Raw genomic sequence first — 12,182 nt, 5'->3', positions numbered from 1 at the left:
GTATTGTGCATTCTGTTTTGTAGCTTATTTCCCGTAATACCTTGAATGAATCTGTTACATGCCCAAATCTAAATTACCGTTGTTTGTTACCTTGCCTTCATTTGGGTCATGGCTTTTTCACTATCTGCATAGCTGTCAGTTCAGTGAAAAGACAAATGATGTCTTTACAACATTATGAAAATCGTTTTGACCTCCTGGATCCCTGAAAAATTCTCAGGATCCTTCAGAGGTCTGCATTTCACAGTTTGAAAACCGCTGACTTAATAGTTTTGGATTCTTCTGTCATGCAAAGAAGGGCTTTATCCATGGCAAGATTATAAGAATGACTTCTGTCTACTATTTTTATGTTTTGTATTTAATTTTTACCTTTAAAATTATATGGAATTTTATATTTATATCCCGTGTCAGATTGCTTCAAACTTTTTAAATGACTAACCTAATATTGTAATGCCATTTTATTATAATCTACTTTTTTTCCTTATTTGAAATGCCATCCTTATCACAGTATACAGTTTTTTGCCATATTTGTGACCTAACTTTGTTTCTACTCTCCTTTTGCTCTACTTACATTGTCTTACTTTTAATTTTATCTACTCTGTGTATTTGTCATAAATCTTTACTGTAACATGTGGGACATGTTATGCATCAACAAATACAGTACTGGAAGGATTTGGGACATGTATTCTTTAAACACAAGGTGTTTATAATTTGACGTATATGTTACCAAGTTTACAGTTAATAAGAGAAGTTCATTATCACCCGAATCATTAATGTTTCAAGGTTGGCGATGACAAAACTGTGAAGCAATGGAAGATGGATGGACCAGGCTATGGAGAAGAGGAAGAACCATTACATACAATATTAGGAAAGGTACAGAAATAAACTGACCTATACTTTGTCTATTAAAATTATTCTCTTAAAATTATTTCAGAAATTTAATTAAAAAATAAAAGATATAAATGAGACTTTAGGCTGCAATAATTGATCTATTTTTTTTTTTAAGATTTTATTTATTTATTTGACAGAGAGAGATCATAAGTAGGCAGAGAGGCAGGCAGAGAGAGTGAGAGGGAAGCAGGCTTCCTGCCAAGCAGAGATCCCGATGTGGGACTCGATCCCAGGACCCTGAGATCATGACTTGAGCCGAAGGCAGCGGCCTAAACCACTGAGCCACCCAGGCGCCCTAATTGATCTATTTTAAGCAATATTTTATACAGTTAAGATCCTTTGCAGCTGAAGAATTTGAATGGGTCTTTGGTGTTCATTGTATTGGGTTCAGTTTCTGTGTTAACCTGGAGGATGCAATGAAACATTTCCTATGGTAAGTCCATGGGAGGAAATCTATAAGAAAAATAATGCTTCGGCTTCTCTCTGATTTATATTATCATAGATCTTACACAAAGCTCAGAATTTCTTACTTGAAAGAACCCCTTAGGCAATGAAGAGGTATTATAATATGCTTTTTGTATAAATCTCATTTACATTTCTTAGAATATTATTCTGTAAATCAGATGATATCGTTTAGTTATAGCTTGAGTATAATTCAGATCATATGGCCTACCCATGTTTCATAATGCTTACATTTTGATATTAAGGGAACTTCTAAAGTTAGATTTAATCTTTAAATATATACATCTGTAAAATCGACTTGTCATTTTAGTATTATGTTGGTATATATTTAAGTTCTGCTTTTCAGATTTCAAGAAATTGTATATGTTTTTAAAGGCACATGGAGGTGGGACATGAGTATTAGATGGAAATAATTTGCAACTGGTAAAAAAAATTAGGCATTCTAAAACAAAATTGGTTTCATTCTTGAAAATGTCTTCTTTCTAGGAGCTCCAAATGTTTTTCAAATATTTCATCTTACCCCTGTATCTGTGGTAATGGGGATTAATTCTTACTGTGGAAAAGTTTGTCAGATTTGCCTTCGTGAATAGAAAATAATTGGAAGCCTGTGGATGCTGCTAAGAGTTCTTAAAAGCGTAGTGTTGGCTAAATATTTCCCTTTAATTTGCTTTGCAAACATTTTTTACCACATAGTATAAAGACAGATTTTTATCTGGCCCTGAATAGATCAATCTCATCTTTTAAGTGGATAATTCAAAATTTATAAGATTTTATTGATTATAACAATATTAGCATCCACCCTTGCCAGGTTTTTTTCAGTTTTTATTTTAAGTGGGTTCCATGCCCAGTGTGGGGCTTGAACTCACAACCCTGAGATAAAGTGTCATATGCTCTACTGAGTTTCTTTCTAAACAGGGATTTTCTTAAAAAAGATGAAAGTGTGGGTAAATATATTTAAAATACATAGATTTGAAATATTAATGATAGAAAGACCCATCTATAACAACATCTTTCCTCTTAAAGACAGTGTATACAGGAATTGATCATCACTGGAAAGAAGCTGTTTTTGCCACATGTGGACAGCAAGTAGACATTTGGGATGAACAAAGAACAAGCCCTATCTGTTCAATGACCTGGGGATTCGACAGTATAAGTAGTGTTAAATTTAACCCAATTGAGGTAATGTTGCTTTTTGAAATACTTCTGCTTGCTGTTTCTTTATTTAATAATTTCACCTCTGTTTAGGAAACTTTGAGTGTATGCTATAAGAATTTTATTTAAATTTTAATGGGCTTCTGGCATTTGGTTAGTTTTCCAGATTATATCTGAGTTCTGTTACCTTTGGTCAGATCTCAACGTGTTTGTCCACAGTTTAGTCCCATATATCAGTGTAATATACCTTTAGAGGAAGGTGTGTGCATGTGCTCATAGGAGTAGAATTCAAGCTAATGGTGTACCGTGCCTTCACGTAAGTAAAATGTCGGTAAAATGATAGTTTACTCATGCCTTCGGTGCTCATGTTCCACAGATTACATCATTGTATATTAGGGAAAATGTTAATTTCTTAACTCTCTTTGAGGTCAGAAGAGGCATTGAGAAGTAATTATTATTTGTAAGTGACAAGGATGCTAATGATTTATAATAATAATATGCACGATTAGTACTATGCTGCATGGTGATAGTTATATTTTTCTTTGCTCAGATGTCTGATACGGTGATCCTACATCCTTTGAGGTCTGAGGGAAGAGTTGGAGATTCAACTCTACTTACTGTTTATTGAGGTCTGAATTTAGGAAAGGAGGCTACCCTCAAAGCTAAGCTAGCCCTTGAACTTAGACCTCTCCCTGAGCTATTTCTGAATATATAACAATAGATGAACTCATTGTCCAAAACGCTCAGTAGCAATGCCTTTTTCTGAAGAAAGAAAAGGAAATTACTGCATGTGTAAACTAATCTTCAAAGTTATCATGAGATTATCATGTTAGGTGGTATCAGAGATTATCCTGATACGAAAGTTTTGTACTCTCAGAGACCCAAGCTGATAAAAGGGAAAGAGTTAAGTCAAAGTAGCAGGGTGTAAAATTGTTTATATGAAGTATTGGAACATGAGATGTTGCAGTTTGATGTGAGTTTGGCCTTGTGGTGCTGCCGAGAGGTCAGACAGTCAGAGGACACCCTTCCTGCCCCCCAGCATATCCTACCTGCACACTTCTGGAGGAGCCACAGGTCAAGAGCAGGGTTTGGAAAACTGGTTTATGAGTCCACTGCCTGTTTTTATAAATCGTATTTTTACTAGAACATAGCCATACCCTTTTATTTATATATTGTGCTATGAGAGCAGAATGGCCGACAAAGTCTAAAATATTTACTTTTTGGTCCTTTACGGAAAAAGTTTGCTGACCTTGGTCTAGCGTTTGTTTCTATCTGTTCTGTAACTTCCTCACTCCATCCTACATCACCTTTTGATTGTAGAAGTGAGATACGGCATTGGGGTGGGGGGGGGGGGCAAGCCAGCTTTGCAGAGCCAGGCCAAGGTGACCCTTGGTAGAAGCAGGCTACAAACACTAGCAATTTGTAGGAACATTTTGTGTCCTACTTGGTGTGGAGCTAAACTGGCACTGTATTTTCTGCCAGGGTACCTTATACAAGTCACACTTCTTTTCTATATTTGCTTCTTTATTTTTAAAATGAGATTAAATATATTTTCCAGTGTACTTTATACGTTTGTCATGAGGGTAAACTGTGATAAATTTTATGTGAATATTTTTTAAAGATGCTACCCAAATTTAGGATGATGTTATTACTATAAAAAAAAAAAAAAACAGAGCAGAGAGATATTGATTCCTCCTCCTCTGAGGGGTAAGCAGTATTTTGGTGAACACCTATGTCAGAAGAGCTGATAGTTAATTCCAAAAATCATAATTCGTTATTAGTGATGATCTAGTGACCATGTTTTCAAACTTGACTGTGTAAGAACTGTATTTGTTCAGCTGTGTGGCGTTTTTTTTTATTACCCTTATGAACTTGAGTGGTAAAAGCAAATGGTGTGCATGTCTCTTATCCTGTATTAAACTTAATGGAAAGGGCATGTTGCTGTGAACAAATGGAGTGTATTTGTTTCCTCTAATCATTAATAATTAATTTTCTGTTAAAATATTGAAGCCTACAATTTTGGTAAAGCCAGAAGTTTTATGCTGAGCATTGCCACATTTTAAAGTGTAAAAGTCGGCTTTAAGTCTAGGTAGAATTTTTTGCTCAGATTAAAATCTTTATTTTTAGAAATGGAACCTAGTCAAACTTTGAGGTGGCATAATGAGAAACCAAGAAAGATTTAGAGGAGTCACTAATTAGGGGAAAGTCTCAGAGGAAGTGATTTAAAAAGGAAGGTTTCAGGGCGCCTGGGTGGCTCAGTGGGTTAAAGCCTCTGCCTTCAGCTCAGGTCATGGTCCCAGGGTCCTGGGATTGAGCCCCACATGGGGCTCTCTGCTCTGCAGGGAGCCTGCTTCCTCCTCTCTCTCTCTGCCTGCCTCTCTGCCTACTTGTGATCTCTGTCTGTCAAATAAATAAAATCTTAAAAAAATAAATAAAAATAAAAAGGTTTCGGGGTTTTTTTGTTCTTGTTTTTTCTAAAGATTTTATTTATTATTTGACAGAGAGAAGGAACAGTGGGCGGTGGGGGTAGAGGGAAAGAGGGAGAAGCATATTTCCCACTGAGCAGGGAGCCTGATTCGAGGCTCAATCCCAGGACCTGGGATCATGACCCGAGCCAAAGGCAGACACTTAACTGACTGAATCACCCAGGCGCTCCAAAAAGGAAGGTTTTGGAAAGGACTAGAGAAGAGATCATGATTGTAGCATTAGCTTTTTGTTGTTTTATTTAAACTGGGTACCACATACAGTAGGAGTTAGCTGGCCCTAGGGCTATGTAGTAGATAACTCTTCTTCCTGCACCTGCAGTAGGTAGTGATAGGCAGAAGCCAGGAGTTATGATTGTCAGAAACCATGAGTGAGGAGGCCTGGCAGGACTCAGGCCCTGCTCCTTGCTAGAGGGCTTGTTCTCACATAAAGCCAAGGGTTAGTTATATTAGCCTCTTGGACACTATAACTAGCTTATAAGTAAACTAAGGACTTGCAGGTAGGATATGCTGGGGGCAGGAAGGGTGCCTTCTGACTGTTTGACCTCTCAGTAACACCACAAGGCCAAATTCACATCGAACTGCAGCATCTCATGTTCCAATACTTGATATAAACAATTTTATACCCTGCTACTTTGACTTGATCTTTTTTCCCTTTTACTAGCTTTGAGTCTCTGAGAGTGTAAAACCTACCTATCAGGATATTCTCTTATACCATCTAACTTGATAATCTCTTGATAACTTTGAAGATTAGTTTATATATGCAGCAATTAAACAGTTGGACAAAAAACAGGCTTAGTTTATACAGAATTAGTGAACATGAGGAAATGTTTAACTATTAAAAAGCAATAGTTAGGAAATATTAGGAAATATTTCTGTACAGATATGAACTTTTAAATGCCACTACTTAATGCTTCCCAGTTGCAGTAAAATTGATGTATTTCCACGCTGCAGTGTATATTGATACAGCTCCTTGGAAAACAATTAGTCCTAAATATCAAAAGCCATAAACTTGTTCATACTTTTGACTCAGTAATCCACTACTGAAATTTTATCCTTAGAAAAAGAAGAGTTGAGTTTATGAAAATGTTTGTTGAAATGTTAGTGATACTACTGAAAACTAGGAAATAGGTTTAAATTGAAGAATGGATAAATAGGGGCCCCTGGGTAGCTCAGCAGTTGAGCGTCTACCTTTGGCTCAGGTCATCATGCCGGTGTCCTGGGATCGAGTCCTATGTCTGGCTCCCTGTTCAGTGGGTAGTCTGCTTCTGTTTGCCCCTGGTCCTGCTTGTGTTCTCTCACTCTGTCTCGCAAATAAATAAATAAATAATTTTTTAAAAAAGAATGGATAAATAAAATCTGTTCTATTATAAAAAGAACACTGAATTATTTGAACACTCCCATCACTGGCATGTAGAATGCACATTTAGCAATGAAAATAACTTGACTTAGGTTGCCGAAGTTATGAGTGATTCATTGTTCTATCTTAAAAATGGACTTTGATATTATAACTTTGTATCTTAAACATTAAGGGTAATTGAATCATTTGTTCATTGAATGGACAGGGTTTGCTGCCAAGCCTGACCTTTAATTGCTGATTGTTATTTTTAGACATTTCTCTTGGGAAGTTGTGCTTCTGACAGGAATATAGTACTATATGATATGAGGCAAGCTACTCCTCTGAAAAAGGTGAGTTTCAGTTTGTTTTCTGCTTTGTACAATTGTTAATGCATTCCTCGATGAAATGAGTGACAAAAATATGTGGAGCAACTTTTTTTTTCAGAATTAAATTTTTTCATAGGCTTGTTCTTAGAAGCCAAAGTGATTATAATGGCATTCTCTCATCTCCTTGTTGCTTTTTAGGGACCCTTAAATTTTCACTAAGTTCTGTATCCTAGTCAACTTTGTATCTTCTATAATGCCAGTAAATTTTAGGCACTGAAATTGGTACTTACTGAGCTCAGAGTTCTAAGTATTGCATCCCATTACTTCACACCCCATGGTTTTCATATGACACATGCAGGATTCTGTTCCACAATGTTTTGTAATGGATTCACATAACGAGCTTTATTTGTTTAATTACATGCTGATGGATACTGGTTGATTAGGTTGTGTTTAGATAAGCACTGTCTTGTTCAAGGTGACTCATTTCCCCAGCAGTTTTAAGGCAGTCATTCCAGGACTTAATACCAAAGCTGACACAACCTCAAGCAGACTCTCCAGAGGGACAGACATATTGTCAGTAAAGAGAGGAGTGCCATGATAAGTAAGTAAAAGGGTATAAAGTTGAAGTCAAGCACTCAAACTCAAGAGTACAGAAGGACCTGGACACCATTCATGTGCCATAGGTCTGTTGTGATAGTCCACGTGTGAAAAATGCTTTTAATACTTTTGTTGTCCCTAAACTATTTTTACTACATGTGATGAATGCAGAAATATTAGAAATAGAGTATATTCACTGAGATTTGAACTACATAAAAATGATGATCTTTCCAAAGTACCACTTTAATCCTTTCACTCATTCACATGGTCTAGTGGGCAGATTTTGCATAAACTTGGTGTTAGGCCTTAAGCAGGTAACTTGATCTGTGTTTCTCCTATAAAATGATGATATTAATAATTATTTTCCAGCACATTGGTGAGAATGAAACATGACATTTTATGTTTTATTAGCAGAATGCCAAGATGAAATCTAGTTTAATAGATAGTAGTTTCTGGCCCGTCTGCCCTTATATTTTCTGTTTTAATGGTGCTCTGTTACTTTTGTTTGAAGAAAAGAACTATAGCCTGGCTTTCAAGGCCCTCCATATCTGGTCCCAGTTTGCATCCCATTGATCTCTTTGTTTCAGTCAGTGAGACAACATTTAAATAGGGTTTGTCATATGCAGGTCACCTTGGTGGAGGCAGAGATCCTGTTTTCTTTCATTTCTTTATTCTATATAGTAGTCTATCATTGTTTCTTCTGTCTTTTCTCTCCTACTCTTACTAGTTTTCAACCAGGGATATATTTTTAGAAATGTGAGAGGGGCATTTTAGAGACTAGCCTTTAGTGGACATGTGCCTGAGAGGCTAAACATTTACAGTGGATGTTGATAGCAAAAGATTATCCTACTCGAAATGCCAGTAGTGTTCTTGCTGAGAAACACAGATATGCTGGTCCGTCCCAGGTCAGATCAAATCATGCTTGTCTTTTTAAAATCTTTCTTCTTTAACCCTAAAATCACTGTTAATTTTGCCCCCAATTTGATACTTAATCATTTACTATTTGTATTATATTTTAACTTTTCTTACATATGTATCTCATTTTTCTGACTAAACTATAAGTTATTCGAGGTTGAGGGACCATTTATCAAGCATTTTTGTATTTTTCAGTCTTTACTGTTTAGTCTGTGTGCTCTGGAAACAATTAGTGATTGATTTCTTTTCCTCTTGCATCAACCTGAGTACTGTGCACATAATAGGTATTTACTAAATATGTGCTTAAATCAATTAAAAAAGAAAGGATGTGAAGTGGGAGACTTAATTCATTTGAGAGGGAATTGATTTCACGGTGATGGGTTAGTGTATTCTTCCTTTCTCAGGTCATCTTAGATATGAGAACAAATACAATTTGTTGGAACCCTATGGAAGCTTTCATTTTTACTGCCGCAAATGAAGATTACAAGTAAGTTTTCTTCTTTTTAAAACTTACGTGGTTCTATGTGAAGTGGCTCAACTGTATAAATTTTGCTAATGAAATATGTTTTCCTAGATAGTATTCCTTCAAATATAAGATAGAAAATTGTCACTTGTGTTGCTAAAATAAATGTATCTTCCAAACTGGAGAAGAGTGTCTTGGAAAAATATTCTCAGTGATATAGACCAGAGACAGTAAACTACGACCCATGGACCAAATCCTGTCTACTGCCTGTTTTTGTAAATAGTTAATGGATTATAATGATGCTCATTTATATATTGAATATGGCTGCTTTTCTGCTATCATGTCTGAGTTGAGTGGTTGCAACAGAGACCATGTGGCCCACAAAGCTAAAAATATTTATTATGTGACCTTTCGCAACAAAGGTGTCTGAATGCCATATAGTGACTGAACCTATGCCATATAGTGACTGAACCATACATGTTTTAATAGAAACTAAAAATATTTGCCTACAAAATGTGTAGTTCTTCACATTGCTGATACTCGTATAGTCATATTATCAGCATCACTATTAACTTTAGTAAGACAAAAGGAAAAATAAAGTCTTACCTTAACATGTATAGACTCCATGTAAAGTTAACTTAGAAGACTTAGAAGCCTTACATTTTTTACCTAGGTGGAATTTTTTGTTAAATTTTTTTTAAATTAACATATAATGTATTATTTCCTTCAGGGGTACAGGTCTGTGAATCATCAGTCTTACACAGTTCACAGCACTCACCATAGCACATACCCTCCCCAAAGTCCATAACCCAGCCACCCTGTCCCTTCCTCCTTCTCACTCCCCAGCAACCCTCAGTTTGTTTCCTGAGATTAAGAGTCTCTTATGGCTTGTCTTCCTCCCTGGGAAATCTGAGATTTGAGGCTTATTGAAAAGATGGAAAAATAATATCTATCAGCCAGCTTCCTCTAAGGTTAACATCTTATGTAACCATAGTTCAGTTTAGCAAAAACAAGAGATTAACATGGGTACAATGCCTTTGACATCGGTTAACTAAACTGCAGACTTTATTCTATCACCAGTCTTTCCATTAATGTTTTTTTTTGTCTGTTCTAGAATCTAACACAGGATTCTATGTTGCATTTAATTGTCATGTCTCCTTAGTCTGCTCAGTGTGTGACTGTTCCTCAATCTTCCCTTGTCTTTGATGACCTTAGTCCTTTTGGAAAGGATTTACTTGTTAGTTAATCTTGTAGACTGCTCTTAATTTGGGCTGACCTGATGTTTTCTCATTATTAGATTGAGATTATGCAGTTTTTGCAAGAATACCTCAAAACTGATGTGCTCTTCTTGGTTCATCACTTCAGGGGTGCATGATGTCACTTTGTCTTATTATTGGTGGTATTAATCTCGATAACATAGTTAAGAAGGTATCTGTCAAGTTTCTGCACTATAAAGTTACTATTTTTTTGCTTTGGTAATTAACACGAATCTTTGGAGAGATACTTTGAAGTTATGTAGATACCTGGTTTCTTCTCAAACTTCTGCTCAATAATCTTAGCATTTTGAAGTGTTTAATATTAGGAACTTGAATACAGTAATGCTATGTTACTGTTGTCCTTTGTGTGCATTGGTTCATCTGAAGCAGCATTCTTTTAGCTGTTGATTAAGGATCTTTAAATTTTGAAAATCATGAACTCTTTTTTTTTATTTTACCAGCTGTGCAAAAAATATAGCTTTCTAATTTTAATACACCTTTTGAAAAGCCATAGTCACTTTTATATATCACTGACAGGAGTGGAACTTTGTTGGAAATGACTTGTCAACTATATGAAACCTTAAAAGTTCTCATGCTTTTGGAGTTAGTAATTTACTTGTAGGAATTTGTCCAGATTTAATTGAATCTGTCCCATTCAGTTACAGATTGAATTTCAGAAATTCTAATGCTGGAATTTAATTCAAGAATTACTTAAAATTGAAAGTTGGAAAATTTTTATTAAATTATAAATAAATATATTTAAAATTTTAAGTATAAGTTATTTTAAGTCATTTAAATTTGCAGCCATAAATGTTTACAATATGCTATATAAAATATCAGAATATAGAACTTTATACAGTATTATCAATTTTGTTAAGAGTATATATCTAAATACTAGTATGGTGAAAAGATTAGAAGTAATTATACTGCACTACCTGTTGTTCCTCTGGGTGATGGAATTAAAGGTAAGTTTTGTACTCTGCACTTTTTTGAAAGCATTACATTTTCTACAATGAGATTTATGTTTGTGAGGATGAAAGTGTGTAAATGTAATCTTTAGGAATAATAAAAACTGGTAATATTTTTCCCTATCCCTTAGCTGCTGTGTATAAAAGCTATATATTTAGGTGTGCATTATTTAGCCAATGGTCTTAATTTCCTTATTGTCTCTTAGTACTGCATTGTTTCTTTTTAAGAATTTGTATGGAATAATCAAACATTCTTTTACAGCTTGTATACGTTTGATATGCGTGCGCTGGACACTCCTGTAATGGTACATATGGATCACGTGTCTGCGGTGCTTGATGTGGATTATTCTCCCACTGGGAAAGAGTTTGTTTCTGCTAGTTTTGATAAATCTATTCGTATCTTTCCTGTGGACAAAAGTAGAAGCAGGTATGTGACTACCAGTAAACTATTTGTTCTTATCTTGATCATCATTTACCTTTTACGAAAGGTGGTTTTGTTATGTGTATATGGGGGACTCACATACAGGTATTGTGACTTAGGATACCAACTTCCACTGTGTCATCTGTGGGCAAAATGTGAGCCTACTGGGCAGTTTCTTTCACTGAGTAGGAAACTACCTTTATATAATTTCCTGATAATCGCTTCTCGGCCTTTTGGCTAAGATCAAGTGTAGTGTAATTTCTTGATAAGAAATCTTAGTGTTTGCCTTAGTGTTTGTCTTTATTTCAGAGTTGTTTTTAAGTGTTTATAATACACTCTTTTTTAAGACTTAATTTTTTTTTTTAAAGATTTTATTTATTTATTTGACAGACAGACCACAAGTAGGCAGAGAGGTAGGCAGAGAGAGGGGGAAGCAGGCTCCCTGCTGAGCAGGAAGCCCGATATGGGGCTGGATCCCAGGACCCTGGGATCATGACCTGAGCCGAAGGCAGAGGCTTTAACCCACTGAGCCACCCAGGTGCCCCAAGACTTAATTTTTTTAGGACACTTTTAGGTTACTACAAAATTGAGAGGATGGTAACAGAGGTTTTGTTTTGTTTTGTTTTTTTAAGATTTTATTTATTCATTTGAGAGAGAGCATGAGAGTACAAGCAGGGGAAGTAGCAGAGGGTAGAGGGAGAAGCAGGCTCCCCGCTGAGCACGGAGCCTGATATGGAACCTGATCCTACCCTGGGATCTTAACCTGAGCCGAAGGCACATGCTTAACCAACTGAGCCACCCAGGCACCCCCAGAGATTTGTTATATGTTCTCTGCCCCAGTGCATGGAGAGCTGCTACCCCTCCACCCATTATCAACATCATACACTGGAATAGTACGTTTGTTAGTAATAA

The 12,182-nt window shown here is 35.9% G+C and overlaps 1 protein-coding gene across 1 annotated transcript in view; it reads left to right on the top strand.

The window, feature by feature from the left end:
- DCAF13 (DDB1 and CUL4 associated factor 13) overlaps nt 1-12,182 on the top strand; it is a 28,442-nt gene that overhangs the window by 7,651 nt on the left and 8,609 nt on the right. Inside the window, exons 4-8 of the mRNA XM_046025057.1 lie at nt 781-870; nt 2,374-2,529; nt 6,597-6,674; nt 8,567-8,649; nt 11,112-11,276. Of these exons, the coding sequence (XP_045881013.1) occupies nt 781-870; nt 2,374-2,529; nt 6,597-6,674; nt 8,567-8,649; nt 11,112-11,276 (572 nt within the window). The remainder of the gene's footprint in view (nt 1-780; nt 871-2,373; nt 2,530-6,596; nt 6,675-8,566; nt 8,650-11,111; nt 11,277-12,182) is intronic.

The sequence above is a fragment of the Meles meles genome, chromosome 1 (assembly GCF_922984935.1).
Source record: "Meles meles chromosome 1, mMelMel3.1 paternal haplotype, whole genome shotgun sequence".
Classification (NCBI taxonomy): domain Eukaryota; kingdom Metazoa; phylum Chordata; class Mammalia; order Carnivora; family Mustelidae; genus Meles; species Meles meles.
The sequence above is the reverse complement of the archived record's forward strand: the minus strand, read 5'-3'. Positions and strand labels throughout refer to the sequence as shown.